This window comes from Lepisosteus platostomus, chromosome 2 (assembly GCF_059453375.1).
Source record: "Lepisosteus platostomus isolate fLepPlt1 chromosome 2, fLepPlt1.hap1, whole genome shotgun sequence".
NCBI classification, from domain to species: Eukaryota; Metazoa; Chordata; class Actinopteri; order Semionotiformes; family Lepisosteidae; genus Lepisosteus; species Lepisosteus platostomus.
The window spans coordinates 47,495,357-47,516,506 of record NC_142612.1 but is presented as its reverse complement, the minus strand read 5'-3'; the positions used below and the strand labels follow the sequence as shown (position 1 = coordinate 47,516,506).

At 45.5% G+C, this 21,150-nt stretch overlaps 1 protein-coding gene across 1 annotated transcript in view; it reads right to left on the bottom strand.

Annotated features, from left to right (window-relative positions):
• Nucleotides 1-3,776: 3,776 nt before the first annotated feature.
• LOC148676406 (uncharacterized) overlaps nucleotides 3,777-21,150 on the bottom strand; it is a 28,347-nt gene continuing 10,973 nt past the window's right edge. The window contains exon 2 of the mRNA XM_088644382.1: nucleotides 3,777-3,929. Within this exon, the coding sequence (XP_088500508.1) occupies nucleotides 3,777-3,929 (153 nt within the window). The remainder of the gene's footprint in view (nucleotides 3,930-21,150) is intronic.

Below are 21,150 nucleotides of genomic sequence, written 5' to 3'. Positions count from 1 at the left end.
GAGAGAGCGAGAGAAACACCAAGGGGTGCGGAACCAGGGAACTATTTACATGGAAAACGGGCGATCTCCCCAGACTGTCCGCCCGTTTCACTGTTACCTGGATACCTCTTTATTTAGAACTCACTAACACTGATTTTTAGTTTAGAAGGATTCAAGTAGGGTTTTAGATGAAAGGCAGCGACCTTAATCAAGCCCAAATCATAATTGAACCCATTCAGAGCCTACATTACATTTTAGCGTTTCATTCTGAGCAGAAGATCCTCACACCTGAAGAAGGGGGAGGTGTCTTTCGCTGGAAATCTCGCCTGCTTCTACTTTACGAGTACAACCCCTTCTCTGCCGGAGTGCTGGCTGTGACGAATTAAACCGGTTTCACAGGGTTCAATCACAGACCATGTGACATGGGAGTCAGGAAACTAACACACAGCGCCACCGGATTTGATAACGCTATAAAAACGCTATAAAATAATGTGACTAGGCACAGAACAAGTTTACAGCACAGTACAATAATAAATGCTGACCATGACTTTAGAAGCATAAATTGCCTTACACTCAATTTAAACACAAGCTGTCTTTAGCCCTCTAAGCTGGTTCATACAGAAATGTAGAGATCCAGGCTCAGAACAGACCGCTTCATTAGCGAATACATATGCAGGACAACTAGAGAAGACGTTTTACAGAGGATGGATTTTTAGAAACATCCCATCAGTGACATCACTGAAGTCAACTCCTAGGTACTGTAACTGTCGTGTGGATAGTTTCACAAGAATCAGACAAAGGTTTAAGCATCGCTTGTTCTAGATAAAACTGCAAAAAAAAAAAACAACAACCCATAATGTACTTCTTTGCGGCTCTGTTTGCCCAAATCATATATTCACAACGTGAAATCTAGAAAATAATATTACGTAACCAAAATCCGCAATATGGAAACAGAACCTGTGTAATTGTTGATAGATGATGTACTTGTAACATTTTTTCAAGACGACCTACAACATTTAAAAAATTACTTGTATGTACTTGATATCTCTAATCAATCCACGGGTCCCAGCACAAAAGGAAACTAAAACGCATACCATTTCGCGCTTCTTATTAGTTGCTCAAAAGTAATTTGACCGTATGAAATGCATAATATAAACCTAGAAACATATACGTGAGCAGTACTTAAGCACTGTAGTATCAGTGTTAAGACATACCTCTCAAATACTGTAAATCAAGTTAAAAATATCTCAAGACCGATTCTGGTCATAATGAAACCATGTTCCGTGTATGTTTTCTTTAAAGTACCGAGACTAGCCATATACTGTATGTTTATGTTCCAAAATTAATATCGTATATGGCCTTCACACGCGTTGCAGTATGCTCCTATTCTTTTTATGCTCAGCTACTAAGATTTCCCTTCAGTGGTAAAATTAGATATGAATATTCAATACTTAAACGGGCACAGTTAGGACATTAAATATACATATACATACTGTATACAGTACAGTTTTCATACGGTAATATGTTTATGTTCCTAAATCAATCTCTTTTATGAGCATGTGAAAGGCATGGTGAATCGATTCTCAAAAATTACTGTACTTTGCATGATTGGAAACAAATGCATGATTGTGAAATGCTGTGGTGTTACTTTTACAAAGACGGTCAATGAAAAAAAGAATGTTGACCAGGGCAATACTTTGAGTTTACACTTACAGCTTGTCCAAGGTCATTTATTATTAATACTATTAGTAATATCTTCGTTAAAGACTTTGATGGCCACAGCTCAAACATGAGAGGTTGAGCTTTATTAGCTCCACCTTGCGGAAATTCCGGATACTATTATTTTGCTTGTCGTATTATAGGAGAATTTACGGTAACTCGCGGTATTTACCGGTAGCTTGCGGTAGACTGCGTACAGCGTACCGCAAAATAATGCAGTATCGCCCGTGCATTTTGAATGGCTGCATCTGTATGTGACTGATGTCACTGGGACTAAAAATTGAGTGCTCTGGGGTGCAGCTAGAGAAGACCCTGTCACCCACAGAATGTAGATGTTCTTGAGGACAGCTAGAAGACCAGAGTTAGACAAACAAAGGTGGGGAGTAGACAGATAATAAGCCATATACTGTAAGTACTGAATGAGGATGAGGATTTTGAAGTTGACTCGAAACCTGATAGGTAACCAGTGCAAGGACTTGAAAACAGGTGTAATGCATCCCTGATAGGATTTTCGCTGTCATATTCTGAGCATATTGAAGATTGCTCAGTGTGGATTTAATTTCCCCAGTGAACAGGATGTGCATTTATTAATTCTAGAAAAAAAGCCTTTCTTGATTTCTCTAGTTCCCTTTAAAATAAACTATTATTCCACAATGCAGAGTATTACATGGCCAGTATTTACACATGATATTTGTGATTTAAAGAAATTAACACAAGCAGCTTTTGGAGATTTAAGTGTTGGCTGAGTTATTGCAGGATAAAAGACTAGAGATGTTGGTAGGAAGAAGATAATTTTGGGAAAGCTGAGGAGTACACTGATAACAAGAACACTTCCTAATGGGGTTAGGCATACTTTTGATGAAGATGATGAAGTTAACAGACTGTATGTTTACATAGATACTGAAATAAGGATTGTATTTTAGATTTTGTGTAGTTGCTAGCATAGTTGCTAGTGTGTTGGATGCACATGAATTGAAGGAATGGGCAAACATAGCTGATGGGGATCCACAGAGCCAGCATATTAAGATGTTTATTATCATTAATGTTTAATAATGTTTATAGGCAATTTGTTTAAATAACTAGGTATGGATACTGATGTGCAAGAGAGGTGGAAAGGCTGTTTCCTTAAGCCAGCACTATAAAATATTTTATTCTCAGTGAGATGCTGCCATTTCATAGTGGGTTTCTAACACTGTGTATAGTTCCATCCACACAGTGCCTTTACATCCATCCATTTCTAATCTCTTTATCCAGTACAGAGGATTTTGAGCCTATCCCAGTAAGCAACAGACACAAGGCAGAATACACCCTGGACATCACAGGACATCAGGCTGCAGCAGTGTGATGGTCGAACCGGTGTCGACGAGGGCCTGGCAGGGTCTGCCCTCGATGAGGCAGGGAAGAAATAAGCCCCGGCTTTTGCCAACTCTTCCCACAGCAGGCGGGGTGAAGCACTCTTTCTGGCTTTCCGGAGCGGGCGTAGCGTCGCTCAAGGACGGCCTTCCCCCCTTTAGGCCGCCCCGCTCCCATTTCCCAATGGCCTCCGGAGTCCCCGGGGATCCAGCGCCTGGCACTCCCGGGCGATATGCCCCCTCTCCCCACAGCAGTGGCAGATGATCAGCCGTCGTCACTCCCCCAGGATCGCCGCGCTGGCCGTCTCCTCCCCATCTGATTCCCTGTGCACCCCTCCGTTGGTGCCCACCGGTCTCCTCGAATACAGCATCAGCCTGGTCAGCCAGAGCCAGGGCCTGCTCCAAGAGGACCGGCGCGGCCACCATCATGTGGCGCTGCACCTCAGTCGGCACCAGGGCCCAGAGAAACGCCTGGAGTGCTATCTCCCGGTGGGCATCCACCATGTCTGCGGCGACTGGACCCAGTGGCTCTCCCGCTAGGCAGCAGCGGTAGGCCAACCTTGCCCGTAGCAGTCCCGGCGCCTCCCCTCTCCTGCCAAAAAGCCTCCGGAGGGCCGACGCCAATGCCGCGTAGTTGTACCACTGGTCCCCGGGTACATCCAGCAACGCCTGGCAGGCCTTACCCTCCAGGACGGTGGCGAGGTGGCCCACCATCTCCACCTGAGATCAGTCATTTGCCAAGGCCGCCATCTGGAACTGGGCCTCAAACATCTGCCATGGGATCTCCCCATTATAATGGCTCGGTCTCACCAGCGCAGGCTGGAGCAGGGGTGGTGGGCTGGACCCTGCTGGTCTGGCGTCTCCTTCCTGCCACATGGCCTGAGGCGGCCTGGGAAAGGGCCCGCTGCTGAGTAGGTCACCGTGGGGTAGCCCTGATAAGGGCTGTGGCCACTGGCGGTGCTGAGGGGTCGTCCCGGCCCCTGGCGGCTGCTACTCGCTCCCAAAAGACGCTTTAGGGGGTCACTCGGCTGCTGGGGGAACCGGCGCTTCTGTGAGTCCGACATCATCCGCCGTTCACTGTCCATCCTCTGCTTCTAACACCAATGTAATGAATTTGGGTTCGTTGAGGACGAACACAGAGAATCAAACCTGTGGAGTTAAAAACTGCACTTTATTTCTTCTACGTCACCACCCGCCAGCAGCACTCCCGCACCCAGATGAGAGAGAAACACAAGACAAGCCCGCCAAGAGCGCGGGCCCAAGAGAGACAGAGAGAGAGAGACAGAGAGAGAGAGACACCAAGGGGTGCAGAACCAAGGAACTATTTACATGGAAAACGGGCGATCTCCCCAGACTGTACGCCCATTTCACTGTTACCTGGATACCTCTTGGGGGATATCCTCTATATCCTCTTGGGGGGAATATCCTCTTGGGGGATATTCTAACAACAAGTGATTATAAGACGATCTGTCAAAGTGCAATGAAATACAATATGCTGGACAGTATGCTTCTCAAAGCGCTTTACAGGATAACAACAATAACAACAACAATTTTACAAGCCCTGGGAGGAAGAATATCATCAATATTGATAATAATAATAAACTTTATTTTATACAGCGCCTTTAAAGGTGGCTTTAAAAAAAATGTTTTAAATGCATTTGCATTTGCACACAGAGCAGTGTTTACTTGAACATGGAGATGCCATACTGAATAATTCCTGCACACAACCATTGCAGCGGAATTTGCATCATTTGGCAGGGCTGTGATTCATACAAGTGGTGGTGGATTTGGAGACAAAATGTATTTACATTGGGTTGCTGTAAGTGGAGCACTAATAAGCCCAAAGCTTTACTTATTATTTTACAAAAGAATGCACCTGACAAGCTGGACAGTATGCTTCTCAACACGCTTTACAGGATAACAACAACAATAACAACAACAATTTACAAGTTCTGGAAGGAAAAATATGATCAATATTAATAATAATAATAACAAAAAACTTTATTTTATATAGCGCCTTTAAAGGTGGCTCCTCAAAGCGCTTTACAGGATAACAACCGATAAAACAACATTGGTTGGGGGTTGAAAATACCTGTGAAACCGGTTTGTTCACAGTGTACTGTAGACACAGAGTGTTACACCAACAAATTAGCATGTTAAAGCGATTCCATTGAGGAGCCGGGCGCGATAATTGTTTTGTTCCTTGATACAGTATCTGATCTGCAAGGCCATTTGAAACAAAACAAAAACTAAAAATAAGATACAATTTACAGACATTCACAACATAAACATATCTTAAAACATTTACATATATTGCTAAATTATTACTTTAGATATATACTGTAACGCCCTCGCCTGGTGGTGAGGAGGAGGCGCCCCTAGGCGCTCGTAGTACCGCTGGGCATGCTGGGAGTGGTAGCCGGGGAGGGTCAGCACAATAGCCAAAGGCTGACCCTACCTGTGTAAATAATGTCCTAGTAGTTCTAGTGCCCTGTGTAGTCCTAGAAGAGTATAGCGTGTTGTTAAGGAATTACCACCCTAAAGATGTGTACGTGTTCTGTCAGTCTCCTTATGTGCGTGTATATGCTGTGTTTGGTTTTGTGGTTGTTAATGAATAAAGATAGCGCTTGGTTTGTTAATCGCGTCTCCACTGGTCCTTTGTTCTGAAAAGAACCTGCAAACGCTACATTGGTGTTAGAGTGGGATGGGATAGCCCTTCGCCGGGGACGGCGAGTTAAGCGGGGGAGAGTGTAACGCTTATGGCCGACAGGCACTGTGTAAGTGCCGGCTTACCAGAGCGGTGACGTCACCGCCCTTCCCTGTGATAGCAGGACTACAGCTACTGGGCTGTAGAGAGATCTCTCTTTGGCTCACCGGGCTGGGTCCCGGGTTCGAGCCCCCTACGGTGCGGGGCCGACGTAATGCGGCAAGGGTGCCCGCCTGAACCCCCGTTGTGTTACATTTGTGTCAGAAGCGGGCAGGATGGACAAATCGTGATAGACACTACCCGATTCTGTTAAGCGCCGGCTGACTCTGAAAGAAACAGAACCCATCGGCAACGCACATAGGGAGCCTGAGCAACTCCTGGGTGCGACAGGTGGCCACAGCCCTTACCAGGGCTGCTCAGTAGTAGATTTGGGGTGACTGGCCGCTACTCCTGGTCACCCAGGGATACCCTCCCTGCCGGAGCTGATCAGCGATTCCCACACCCATCGGCGCGGGTGCGACCAGGTCGCTATGATGGGGAAGCGCCTTGGGAAACCTATGAGGCACAGTTCCAGCTCGTGGCCCGGACAAATGGCTGGAGCCGGACAGAGATGGCCGGCCACCTGGCGGCGGCGCTGGAAGGAGCGGCCTGCCAGGTGCTCCTGGATGTCCCAGGGGAGGACAGAGGCGAATACACGGCGCTGGCAGCAGCTCTCCAGCTGTGCTTCGGTGTGGAGGAGGCGCCGGACCCGGTGCGGGAGAGGCTGGCCCTGCGGCGGCGCCGACCAGGAGAGTGACTGGGCCCGGTTGCCGCAGATGTCATGTTCCTCGCCCGCCGAGGATACCCAACTTTTACCTGGGAGGTGCAGCGGGAGATGGCTCTCCAAACCTTTCTCAAGGCCCTCTCACCCGAGGAGCTGCAGCGCCACGTGCAGCTGGCCGCGCCGGCATTGCTGGAGCAGGCCTTGGCCCTTGCTACACGGCTGAGGCTGTGTTCGGGGTGGCTGGAAGCGCCAGGAGACGCAGTGCGCCCTGCCGGCTGACCGAGGCGGCGATGGAGAAATCCAGCAAGGGGGAAGAGGAGCCAGCCCGTGCAGTGACCCCCGCGGAACAGCCCCGCACGCTGATTTGCGGCCGCTGCGGGAAGAGGGGACACCGAGCTCGGTTCTGCCGGGCACCCGAACCTCACACTCCTCGATCGGCGTCGGGAAACGGGAACGGGGCGGGCTCAGCGCGGGGAAGGCCGCCCTTGAACACCTCAACCCCCGCTCCGGAGAGCGCTGTGAAGACCGGCGCCCCTCACGCCAACGTGGGGCGAGTCGGCTGTAGCCGGCGCCTGTACCTGCCAAATCGAGGACCAACCCTGCCTGGCCCTACTTGACACTGGTTCATCGGTAACCCAACTGCGTCCGGGCGTCCTCCCCGACACCGAGGGCACCAACCCCCCAGGATGGGAAGCCTCCAGCCTGTGGCTAAGGACCATGACGGGACAGCTCACTGCAGTCCAGTGGAAATAGGTGCTTGCCTTCCGTCTAGGTGCAGCGACGGTATGCCACCCCTGCTACCTCGCACCCATCCAGGAGGACTGCATTCTGGGGCTGGACCTGCTGCAGCAAGTGGGGGACAGTTTGGACTTGTGCCGGCAGGAGTTGGTGTGGCAGGGGGAGGGACTTCACCTGGTGGAGGGCAAGACCGGCAAAGGCCGAGGGACGCGGGCTTGCCGGAGCCAGGGGAAAAAAAGGCAGTGGCGGCGGCGGCGGCAGTTGCCGGGGCAGACCAGCCCTGCGAGCCGGGGAGCGAGCGTGCCGGATCCTGCCCTCAAGTCTGCCGGGGGGCCAGACAAGGCGGTGGCGGCGGGGGCCGAGCATTGCGTGGAAGCGAGGCACGCCGTTGAGGACCTCTACCAGGGGAGCTGCGAGGGCCTTGATCAGGACAAGCGGCAGCAGCTCCAGGAGCTACTCGCCCAGAACGAGGACCTCTTTGCGACGAGAAATGAGGACTGCACCCGCACTGCCCTGGTCCAACACGAAATCAACACCGGCGATGCTCGGCCCATCTGCATTCCACCGGGACACATGGTTCACGCCAAGCGGACCGCCGCCGAGGAAAAGATCCGGGAGATGGCCGCAGCGGGGGTGATTGAGCCCTCCGCGAGTCCGTGGTCGGCGCCAGCTGTAATGGTAAAAAAAAAGATGGCTCGTGGAGGTTCTGCGTCAACTACCGCAAGCTGAACAAGGTCACCCGGAAAGATTCCTACCCCCTGCCGAGGATAGATGACGCCCTGGACTACATCACCGGGTCGACCTGGTTCAGCTCCCTGGACCTCCGCTGCGGCTACTGGCAGGTACCGCTTGCTCCGGATGCTCGCCCGAAGACAGCCTTTTCCATCGGCCAGGGCCTCTGGCAGTTTACTGTCATGCCTTTTGGCCTGTGCAATGCCCCAGCGACGTTTGAGAGGCTGATGGAGAGGGTGCTGGCATTGGTCCCGCGGAACCAGTGTGTGCTGTATCTGGACGATCTGCTGGTTCATGCCCGGGGTTTCGACCAGGCATTGACGAACCTCCAGGCAGTGCTGGCCTGCATCGGCCGTGCTGGCCAGAGGCTCAACCCCCGCAAGTGTGAGCTCCTGCGGCGAGAGGTGACCTTCCTGGGACATGTTGTTGGACCGCGAGGGGTGGCTACGGACCCAGGTAAGGTCGCCGCAGTGAGGGGCTGGCCGACTCCACGCACCGTCGCGGAGCTGCACAGCTTTCTGGGGTTGGTCTTGTACTACTGGAGGTTCGCCCGGGATTTTGCCAGCATCGCTGCCCCGCTGCACCACCTCATGACAAGGGCCGCCGTTTCGACTGGGACTCGGGCTGTGAGACGGCCTTTGGCCGGTTGCGTGAAGCTCTGGTGGGGGCCCCCGTGCTGGCCTACCCCGACCCGCGGTTACCGTATGTTCTCGATACCGACGCGAGTAACTCAGGGGTGGGTGCGGTGTTGGCGCAGGAGGGGCCAGATGGGGAGCGCGTAGTGGCCTACTATAGTCGGGCTTTTACTAGGGCTGAACGGAATTACTGCGTGACCCGTCGCGAGCTGCTGGTGGTGATGGCGGCGGTCCACGACTTCGGGCTGTACCTGTTCGGGACCCGGTTCCGGTTGAGGACCGACCATGCGTCCCTCACCTGGCTGCTCCACTTTAAGGAGCTGGAGGGGCAGATGGCGCGATGGATAGAGATCCTGCAGGAGTACGACTTCACTGTCGTGCACCGTGCGGGGTCTCGCGGCGCCCCTGTGAGGTCGCGGACTGCCACCACTGCGCCCGGCGGGAGCAGCGTGAGGGGGCTGTCCACCTCGTGTCAGAGGGGAGCACCGCGGCCACGGCCCGGGAGGGGCCGCTGGGAGTGGGCCTGTCAGACCTGGCGCAGCGTCAGGCAGCTGATCCTGACGTGGGGCCGGTGGTCCGCTGGAGGGCAGCTGGAGCGCGGCCTACGCGGGAGGAGCTCGCCCTGCACCCGAACTCCGTCAAGGCCCTCTGCGTCCTGTGGGAGGCCTTGGAGGTAAATGACGGGGTGCTGCGCCGGTGGTGGCGGGTACTCTCCAGTGGCGAGGTACGGTGGCAGCTGGTGGTGCCACAGTCACTCCGCAGGGCGGTGCTCCAAGCGGTGCACGGCCAGCCGGGCGTGGGGCACTTCGGCGGTAAAAAAACCCTGCAATGGCTCCGAGGCCATTTTTATTGGGGTCTTTGCAAACGGGACGTGTAGCGGTATTGCCGAACGTGTGCAGTGTGTGTGGCGCAGAAGGGCACCCCCGAGCGCTCTCGGGCCCCCCTCCAACAACACCAGGTGGGGGGTCCTATGGAGTGGGTGGGGTGGAAGTTTTGGGCCCGTTTCCGCGCACCGAGGCCGGGATCCACTATGTCTTGGTGGCCATGGACTATTTTACGAAGTGGCCGGAGGCCTACGCCCTCCCGGACCAGAGTGCCCCCACGGTGGCTGATGCACTACTGGAGGGGATGTTTGCCAGGCTGGGGGTGCCGGAGGAGTTACACAGTGACAATGGGCTTAACTTCGAGTCCTAGGTCTTCGCCAGAGTGTGCCAGCGCCTGGGGATCATTAAGATGCGGACCACCCCGCTGCATCCCCAGAGCGACGGGTTGGTGGAGCGGTTTAATCGGATGCTCGCCACCCAGCTGGCCACCCTGGTGTCCCGGCATCAACGGGACTGGGACCGCCACCCCCCCCTTGCGCTTTGGGCGTATAGGACCGCGGTCCAGGAATCCACCGGGTGCACGCCGGCCTCGCTCATGCTGGGCCGGGAAATGCGAACCCTGGTGGACCTGGTCTTCGGCCGGCCGCCCGGAGACGGGTCAGCACCGCCGGCTGGACTGGACTACGAGTGGGACCTGCGGCAGCGGATGCAGCGGGTGCACAGCTTTGTACGGACCCACCTGACTCAGGCGGGGGTCCGGCAGAAGCGGCACTACGACCTGCGCTGCAGGGGGCCTGCCTTCCAGCCCGGGGACTCGGTTTGGGTGTACAGCCCGTGCCGCCGCAAAGGCCTCAGCCCTAAGCTGGCGCCATCGTGGGAGGGGCCCGCTGAGGTACTCGGGATGGTGGGCGAGGTCAGCTACTGTGTCAGGTTGCGAACAGGGGGGAGATTGGTGGTCCTGCACCGAGACTGCCTGGCCCGCTACCGGGCCCGGGAGGAGGAGCTGTGTGGGGAGGCTCCAGAGGAGCAGCCGGGGCTGGAGCCGGCCAATAGTGGGGCATCCGTGGGTCACCAGCCGTCACCGCGTCGCAGCGGCCGCTCACGCAGGGTTCCACAGCTGTTAGCCGAGTATGAGTACAGCCTGAGGTGGGTGTTTGACGTCAGCGAGACGCCAGACGCTTCAGGTGGGGCCAGTGTAACGCCCTCACCTGGTGGTGAGGAGGAAGCGCCCCTAGGCGCTCGTAGTACTGCTGGGAGTGGTAGCCGGAGAGAGTCTGAGGGTCAGCACGATGACCAGCGGCTGACCCTACCTGTGTAAATAATGTCCTAGTAGTTCTAGTGCCCTGTGTAGTCTTAGAAGAGTATAGCATGTTGTTAAGGAATTACCACCCTAAAGATGTGTACGTGTTCCGTCAGTCTCCTTATGTGTGTGTATATGCTGTGTTTGGTTTTGTGGTTGTTAATGAATAAAGCTAGCGCTTGGTTTGTTAATCGCTTCTCCACTGGTCCTTTGTTCTGAAAAGAACCTGCAAACGCTACAATACTTTAGGTTACTGAAACAGCCAGTTAATAAAATTGTTGCAATTTTGTTCTTGTTTGGAGGTGGAGGTATTCTGACAACAACTGATTTAAAGACAATCTGTCAAAGTGCAATGAAACAATAATTATGCTGGGTGAACGTTCCGAGGTCAAATTCTTCCGCGACAGGGGTACCTTTAAAGCGCAAACGATGGCACCGAAAGATTTTGGCACGCCCTCTCTTTAAAGCCCTGGCCAAATACGAAGACAGTACGTACAGTTATAATTCAAACTGAATTAAAAACTACTCCCGCAGAGAGTGATGAAAACCACGCAGCGTCAGGCAAATGCACATTAATATGTTGGGCTTTTGGATTCGGGTGGATTTGCGCCCTACAGTTCAACCTACGGTACCGCTGTGTACTGTACATACAGTACAAACATGTGTTATTTTGAAATATAAAAAATGTCAATATACTTGGTGTGTATTTTTTCTTTAAAATACCAATAACAGCAACATACAGTTTACATAATATGTTTATGTTCCTAAATTAATATCGTTTATGACCTTTATGGCCTTCGTTATGCTCCTCTGCATTTTATGCTTAGCTACTAAAATTTCCCTTTAGTGGTAAAATTCCATATAAATATTCAATACTAAGTGGATTAAAATGTGCACAGTAAAAAGATTAAATGATTAAATCTTTTCACTAACGACCAATACCCCACATTATGTTCCGTGTCACATTAACATTGGAGTGTATTTTTTTACAAGTGTCAAAAGAAGTGATACACAACCTGTCTCCTCTATAAGTCTTCAGTTTACAGAGAAATTCCACCAGAGCCTCACAACATAGTCCAATAATACTCTTCTCGCGTCTAATTTTTAGTTAAGCAGGATTTGAGCTACAGACTATAACAGACCAAAAAAACAGAATCCACCTGCGATTCGGGTGTTAACAAAACATGTTTACATAGAAAGTGAAATACAGTAATACTACCAGCTATACAGATACATAGATTTGGAAATTTAGATCCTTAAATTAATATCATGAATAATTTATTTAGATACGTGCTTACATATTCTCGATTATAAAAAAGATAATTCCATTCCTGGAATCTGACAGGCTGACACCCTTCTGAATCGGTACCATAATCTCTGGTATACGGACGCCCCTGAAATTTGACTTGTTACTGTGTGATAAATCTTAATTTCTTTAGATATGCGATTCCATATTATATTCCCTTTTAATCAAATTCTAAAAATATGCTTGTTGACTCCGGTATCACGTTAGTTAAAGACTTCGATGCTTAAAATGTTTAGGGAGTAATGAAATACTGGTGTGTATGTTTTCTTTAAAGTACCGAGACCAGCCATATACTGTATGTTTATGTTCCAAATTTAATATCGTTTATGTCTTTCACATGCGTTACAGTATGCTCCTATTCTTTTTATGCTCAGCTACTAAGATTTCCCTTCAGTGGTAAAATTCCATATAAATATTAAATACTTAAACGGGCACAGTAAAGACATTAAATATACATATACATACTGTATACAGTACAGTTTGCATACAGTAATATGTTTGTTCTTAAATCAATCTATTTTATGAGCATGTGAAAGGCATGGTGAATCGGAGATTCCCAAAAATTACTGTACTTTGCATGATTGGAAACAAATGCGTGATTGCGAAATGCTGTGGTGTTACTTTTACAAAGACGGTCAATGAAAAAAAATAATGTGGACCAGGGCAATACTTTGAGTTTACAGCTTGTCCAAGGTCATTCATTATTAATACTATTAGTTATATCTTCGTTAAAGACTTTGATGGTGACAGCTCAAACATGAGAGGTTGAGCTTTATTAGCTCCACCTTGCGGAAATTCCTGATACTATTATTTTACTTGCGGTACTATACGAGAATTTACGGTAACTCGCGGTAGACTGCGTAAAGCACATCGCAAAATAATGCGGTATCGCCTGCTTTTTTTGAATGGCTGCATCTGTACGTGCCAAACTGAAAGCTAGGACAGCTGCTTTCAATTCTGGCGATATGGATAAATACAAAAAATCCAGATACGACCTCAGGAAAGCTATCAAAATCACCTACTCACTGCCTGACACCCTAGACCCACTGCAATTTGCGTATCGCCAATTGCAACAGAAGATGCAATTGCCACTGCCCTCCATACTGCCCTCTCACACCTGGATAAGAAAGGAACATATGTGAGAATGCTGGTTATTGATTACAGCTCAGCATTCAATACCATAGTGCCCTCAAAGCTTTTCATTAAGCGCCAGGACCTGGGACTGAACACCTCCCTCTGTAGCTGGATCCTGGACTGCTTGACAGAACATTCGCAGGTGGTAAGGGTGGGCACCAACGTATCTTTTACCCTGACTCTAAACACTAGAGCCCCCCAAGGCTGTGTGCTTAGCCCTGTCCTCTACTCCTTATTTACCCATGATTGTGTCGCCAGGCATAACTCAAACTCCATCATTAAGTTTGCGTCAGATACAACAGTCATCGGCCTGATCACAGATGGTGAAGAGTCTGCAGACAGGGAGGAGGTTGAAACCCTGGCAGCATGGTGCCAGGAGAACAACCTCTCTCTGAACATCAGTAAGACTAAGGAGATGATTGTGGACTAAAGAAAGCACCAGGGAGGAGATCACACACCTATCTACATCAGTGGGACTGCAGTGGAGAGGGTCAGCAGTTTTAAGTTCCTGGGAGTTAACATCTCAGAGGACTTAACCTGGACCCACCACACCAACACCATGGTGAAAACAGCACGGCAGCGCCTATACTTTTTCTATTGGCTAAAGAGGTTTGGCATGCCATCACATATCCAGGCCAACTTCTACAGGTGCACTATTGAGAGCATCCTGACTGGTTGCATCACTGCCTGGCATGGGAACTGCTCCGCCCGGGATCGCAAAGTACTGCAGAGGGTGGTGAAGTCAGCGCAACTCATTACTGGCTGTGAGCTACCAAACATACAGGATATCTACTCAGCTAGATGTCTGAAGAAGGCCAGGTCCATACTCAAGGACCCCAGTCATCCCAGTCACAACCTGTTTTCTCTCCTACCGTCCGGTAAACGGTACCGAAGCATTCTACGGAACAGACTACGGAACAGCTTCTACCTCCAAGCAATAAGACTGCTAAATAGCCAACCTGCAGCTCCTTTAGCAAATCACCTGTAATGGCTACATGGACACACAGTTTTCACTGTATTCAGCATAACCGCACAACTTGTATATATTGAATACACCATGGACACTTAGCAGCTCAACTCATATTGAGTTGTATTCAATTTCTATTACATCTATTATGATGTAACCTTATTTTCATAACCTCAATTTTGTGATCTTTGTGATTTCTGTGATTTCTGTGATTCTTGTGATTTTTGTGAGCTCACAGAAAAGACATTTAATTGCCAGCAACTACTGCTGCATGCTGTATTGTTGTGCATTTCATAAACTTTGATTTGATTTGATTTCTCTCTTCTCTTTGCAGCATGGGATAAACCTATTGCTTGTTCCTTTGCTGACTATGCATGCTGATGCAGCTTCCCACCTGAACTAATACAAAATATACCATTAGAATAATACAAATCCATTATCCATTATAATACAAATCCATTTATCTATACCTTGTTGTTCTAGCAATAACATTCATAGCATAAACCTATGGCTAAATCAAAGTAGAAGCAAAAATGAAAAGCAATTAGGATACTTCAGTATTGCAGAAAGTACTGTATGAGTGTTTCCTCCAGGATCTTGCACCAAAACTGCAAAATTGTATTTGGAACCAACGTGGATGTGTATTTAAAAGTGAGAATAGAATGGCCTTCTTAACCCTAAAAAGTATGGGAGTATAGAACAAATTATTCAGACATGTAGTTAAAGTTCATACAGCTTTTTGAAATTCTTTGATCAATTAACTAACTACCAAACAGGCTAGATAGGCCAAATTGCCTCTTCCTCTTTGTATCTTTTCTATGTACTTATGTTCTCAAATTTGCTGACTATTACTGATATACTGTACCAATTTCTGTATACAATACATAGCTATGATTGCAATGCTGAACAGCAGAGGCGTAGATCAAGCAGACGGCATTAGCCAATCCCTGCTTGCTCAGTGTCCCTACATCACCACTCCTCCCCTCCCCAGACCTATTGTATTTAAACCCTGCTCTTTGTTCAAGCTGTGGTCAGTATTGTTTTCAACACCTTGAGCTCTGGTTGATCACCTTGATGTTTTCTCTCTGGACTCCTTGCCTGACTCCTGGATTTTGACCTGTTTCCTGACCTTGGTTTTTGGATTGTGTCTGTGGCGGTTGGTACTAATTTTGTCTTCTGGTTTTGGACTTTTGCTCACCTCTTGACACTGGCCTTGTACTTCCCTAATTTACTGGTTTAGGATTTATGTGATCTTGAAACCCACATAGGGTCCTCTCCTTGCTTCCTGAGCAGTGAACCAGCTTAATAACATTATTTTTAAAATATATAAGCTGATGACAGCAATCATGGAAATAAAAGTATCTCTTAGTTGCAATTGCACACAACAGATCAGATAGAAGAGTGAAAATGCTTCATCCATTAAATTAATGGGGAAGATCATACCAGGCAGCCACAGATTACAGTTTTACTAGGAAACCACAGTTAACAACCCTACCCTGACTTAAAGGACAGCATGTCCTAAAACACAGTATTCTTGCTAGCCATACTGGAGCATTGGTTTGGAAATTTTGATCCAGACGAAAGAGTGACACTTAATTGTGCACAAACACTACTTACTGTGCAGCAGCCTGGTGTTCTTTGGGGGTCTCCCTTCCCAGTCCTGACCAGTACCAGTTTTGTTGAGCTTCTGCCATCTGAGAAGATCAGCCTATAGGGTGTTAATACTGTTGTATCAATGTTGATTCCACTGGCCAGTCATGGGCCAGAACCTTTTGCACTAAAAATAAAAAGGGAATCAAATCTTGCTGTGTAATCCTTCTAGTCCTTCCCTTAAGTGTCTCCTAATGTGCTTTTTGAGATGTATTGGATGATCTAGTTAGGTGGCTGGTAAACCTACCATTCTGGTCATCTTTATTTAAACTGAGCTTTTATCACATCACCTACCAACCACTTTAATGCACACCCCAGGAATTCCCTGTCCCAGGTAAGTGTACAATCAGAAGTGTACTGTAAGTGTTTAATTTTGTAAGTTTTGAAGAAATTCATGTGCTACATCAATGTGCCTTGGCTTATTAGGAACAAGTACAGTACAGTACATGACACTGTAACTCTGTGTTTCTTCATTCTATGTTTAACTTGGAATTAAAATCTACTTACTCTTTTGGATTTTTAATTGCTATGTCAAAAACATAGAATAAAATATAAAGTCATTCAGTGTAATATATTTTGTACAATGGTCACTATGTCATACAGTACACTATTTAATATGCCTCATATTTTGTTTCAGTACTGTATATAGAGATACTCTGTTTGCATCCCCTTACCCACAATTTATCTTGACCTTTGTGTCTGCTGTGTCTCCTCTGTGTAAATGGCATTAGGGTTCACTGTATGATGCCACTGTGTACCTGGAGTTTATTGCGGTGAAAAGGTGAATTAACATTTTTACATCCACCCTCTTGTACTGTCACACCAGGAAGCACTTGTCTCCCCACCGGCACAAAACAACCACCTAGGGACAAGCACCCTGCCAGCATTTACATCTCACTAACACAAGACACAGGGAGTGCATAGGAATCAGAAGTCCTACAGTGCAGTTAATAAAGTATGCAAAAATCAAAGGGAATCCATATTGTACAAAATATAAATCACATTGTCATTGTTTTTTTTGCTGCTTAAAAGTGACTGACATATTTGTAGAAGATGCAAATTAGCTGAACACCAACTGACAAAAAAATGTGTTTTTTTACAGAGAACTACTATAATATGTTTTTTGCTTACCTTTTCCTCTTTCTTTTCTTACTCCTTCATCACAACACACAGACATTTTTTCTTCCCAGTAAAACGTACACACTAGGCAAAAGCAACTAACACAATATCTTTAATTTATGTGGACCTTGCTATGACTACCAGTGAGCACAAAGACAGGGAAAATCCATGCAATGATTTCATCTTCAATAAGCCTTGCTTGATGTGACCAACAGTAATTTTAGTACTTTGAAGAGTTCCCCTGAACCAGGATGCACCATATGTGAAAGGAATTAATGGAATATCCAAGTTAAGTTTTTAATTGACAAAACGTTATTTATTTTGTCAATCAATAGCTTATATGAGGCATATCAAATGCTGTTAAATACAGTTGACAAAAACAAAAAGAACACAAAGAAAAAATAAAACTGGTAATAATGTATCACACCATGGAGTGAATTCAGTGACAATAACAAAATTATTGAGCTTTCTTCAAAATCAAAGGGTTAAAAAAGGTTTGATCCTGCTGAACAGTGCTTATTTTTTCAATGACTGGCACTGCAAAGCCTGCTGCAATCTAGAAATAAAAATATAATTACATTCATGAGCAGTTAAAGATATCACAACACAAAACTGATAGGTTCAATGAATAATAATGTAATAATTTCTTAATTAAAATTCATATATATAACATTGCATGTTTGTGCTAACATTCTGCCTTACTGCCTAATCACTGTTTTGGAATTTAATGGTTGGAATTTGCTGACAAAACACAGGACTTGAATAACACTGTGGCGAAACTGTTAATGAACCACTTAGGCTGGTGCATATTCTCATGTATTTTATAGCTAAAATATAATTAGATTGTCATGAAAGTTTTAATTATTGATAAATATAATGTGATTAAAGATATAGCACACAAACACAAACATTTTGTGGGTTAAAAAAATATTCAACAGTAAATATCCTCATGTGTATTAGTATGTTATCTCTTAGATTCAGTAACTGGTAGCACTTAATTGAGCAGAAATGACTTCAATAAGCCATTTCCTGTAACTGTTTATCAGTCTCTCACATTGGCATTTATGAATTGTCTAATTCGTCCTTAAAGAACCGCTTTGAATCAGTGAAATTTGAAGGTTTCTTTGCGTTAACAGCTCACTTCAGGTCCTGCCATAACATTTTAATTTTAAGGTATAGGTATGGACTTTGCTAATCCACTATGGATTTTTCCGGTATTCTGTTGTATATCTACTTGTAACTTTAAGTTAATTTTCTTTATGAGCAACTTTGTGTTCAGATGACTTCACATTCTCCTTCACAATTTTCTGACACAACACCAAATTCAGGGTTGCATCACCAATGGCAAGCAATCCTGGGCCTGAGGTACAGTAAGTACAGCAACCCAAAACACAATATTCCCAGCACTATGCTTGTCAGTTAGTATGAGGTTCTTCTTGAAGGCAGTGTTTTATTCTCACCACAAAAAAAATGTTTCTCATTGTAGCCAAAAAGGTCAGCTGTTGACTTACAGTATCTGCCCAGAGACCTGAACTGAATCGGGACATATAAATATTGCATATTGCATAACAAAAGACAGGACCAACACCCATAAACATGCTAGAAACAGGATAAAGCTGATCAATGGCTGCTGCATATAAAAGGATAGTGCTTAGAGCAGGACAAATCAGATAAGATCATGCTATATATCAAAGAACAAAACAAATATACATAACAAACCATTAAACTGTGAAACAAAACACCATTCTAAGGATACACTGTATACAGTATAATGGTTGGAACTTTCAGGGTGTCTGGTCTGCAGGATAGACCCAGCACTTTGCTGTCCTTATTAAACTCAATAAAACTGAATCTGCTGAATTCTCCTCTGATGAATTTCTCACAACATACAGTAACATTGTTCCAGAAGTCTTTAGCATCATCCAGGTGTTCATTGGAGAACTAAAGGCAGGCAGCAATATTAACTTTAGAGAGCAATGATTTCTTCCTGGCTATCCCTCCATGAAGATTATTCCCTTTCTGTCTAAAGGTTGAGGCTTGAACATTTTTGTCTGTCATTGTGTTGTTATGTTAAGAGTGTGCTGTAAAACAAACATTGAGCTAAGCACTGTGTTACGCTTCGCAGTACTGAGACTGTCATCTGATAACCATTAGGTTCTTTCAATCCTTTATTTTCATTGTGTCCTCCAAATCTACTCCTCCAAGCCTTTTCCTCTCATTTCCAGACAGTCTCATTCCACTGGGAGCCTTTGCATTATTTCAGACAGCTTCATTCCAGCCGGCCTCTCCTGTTCTAATAATTTAAACAACATTTAAATTAAGTGTAAATATTCATTACCTATGCTTATGTTGAAATTAACTTTCTCAAAGGTAAAAATCAGACACAATTTGTAATAAATGTCATTTTGTAATCTGGTAGAAGTCATATGTTGTTTACCAAATGTAAAAAAGTAGAAAAAAACGCTATTTTGATTTTAATTAATTGGTAGAACAGCAAATGAAGCGCTGTAGAGTTACTTTTTTCCTTCCCTTGAGGGAAATTCCATTGAAAATGAATGAAAAAATAAACTAATCTCTTTCCATTGAAAGTTCTTATACTCCTGAAGCTGTATGGAGTGTCTTCTTCTAATCAGTTCAAAGATGCACATAGATTTTCAACATTTAAGCCTCCAATTTTATTGAAAATATAGTTTAAATATACAGTAATAAAGAGTTTAATAGAAATTATATTTGCTAGGAAGACTTGGAGATTATCTAAATGCACAATGCAAAGATCATTCTTTGCAAGGAGTAAGCTCTAATAATGTGGCAAAGAATTCATAATTACACTGTGCAACTAAAAACTCCCCAACTTTTCGGTATCATAAAAATATTTTACAAATCTTGAAAACAATGGGGTATAGAACTTTCTGTAATTGCTAAATTCTACTTACTTTTTTCAGTTATAAAGCACTTTCATTTTAGATAACTTTTTAACCCAATTGAAAATGTAACCTCTTAATGGCATTGTAAACATTATACAGTATAACCAAGCTGGAAAATTACATTGAGAAACAGGCCAAGATTATTAGATAAGACTGGAACCAGCAAATGTAAAGTTTGATTAAGGCAGCAATAAATAACCACTTTGAGAAACTTAAAAGTGGTTTATCATTATGTTTGGTTGTGGAAAGTAGGATGGGCAGAAATTGCTTTCTTTGTAAAATGTTAGTTTCCTGTAATAAATGAGTCTTTGTTGGTATATTAATCAGAGTGACAGACCCCTGTGGTCTTGAAATGCTTTTTGTAAGCAACTCCTGGAGCACAGTGGTTTGAGGCACTGAACATGCTGAATGTCTAAGATTTGCTTAATTTCTAAAGCACTAGCAGTGGAAGACCAGCCAGGTGTCCCTTTTCAATTTCTGTTAGTCATCAAAGCAGAAAAAACATTAAGTATTACGTGATCTCACCCTTGAAATTCACATGGGTACTAGAAAACAATGTATGACAAATTAGTACTAGATTGGGTAACATTTTTTTCTTTCTTAATCATGGCTGAGAGCAAAATGTTTTACCTTCAGATATCAAAATAATTATTATATTTTAAAACCAGAGTAAACTAAAGGATCCATTATAAATTCTATACTTATAATTCCTTTAGCATAAGAACAAGATCTTTATTAAACTAATACTTTTTTCAAGATACCAGATGCTTTTATTTTTATCACAATGATAATAAAACAGATTACTTGTTCATAGCTGTCAAAATTTTGAATTGTTTTCTAAAGCTGGAGAACAATTTACAGTTCTTGTCTCAATCTTTGGTCAAGGAGTCACAAGTCATTTGTTCCCTATTAAACTGTGCATGGAAATATATGAAACAAGATCTTAAAATACACCTAATTGGTAACACTGAGAAACATCATACACAGAATCTCCTGGCTTTAAATTACAGGAACAAAATTTTAAGATAGTTTTTGTCAGTATTACAACAGGAAAAGACAATTAAATTAAGATAAATTAAGATGTAATATGGCTTAGAAATAATAGAGTTATTGAAGTACCTTTAATGTATATTTGCTACATGTGTTCAGAAAGAAACTGACATCATGCTTCAAGTTAAGGAAGTATCCTGCTTAATAATGTACACATGCATTAGTATAGAAATCCCTCTTCTTTCTTGTATCTCTGTGTTAGGTGATGCCGTAGTCTCTGCCTGTTTTGCTTGGTGAGACACTTGGTGCTT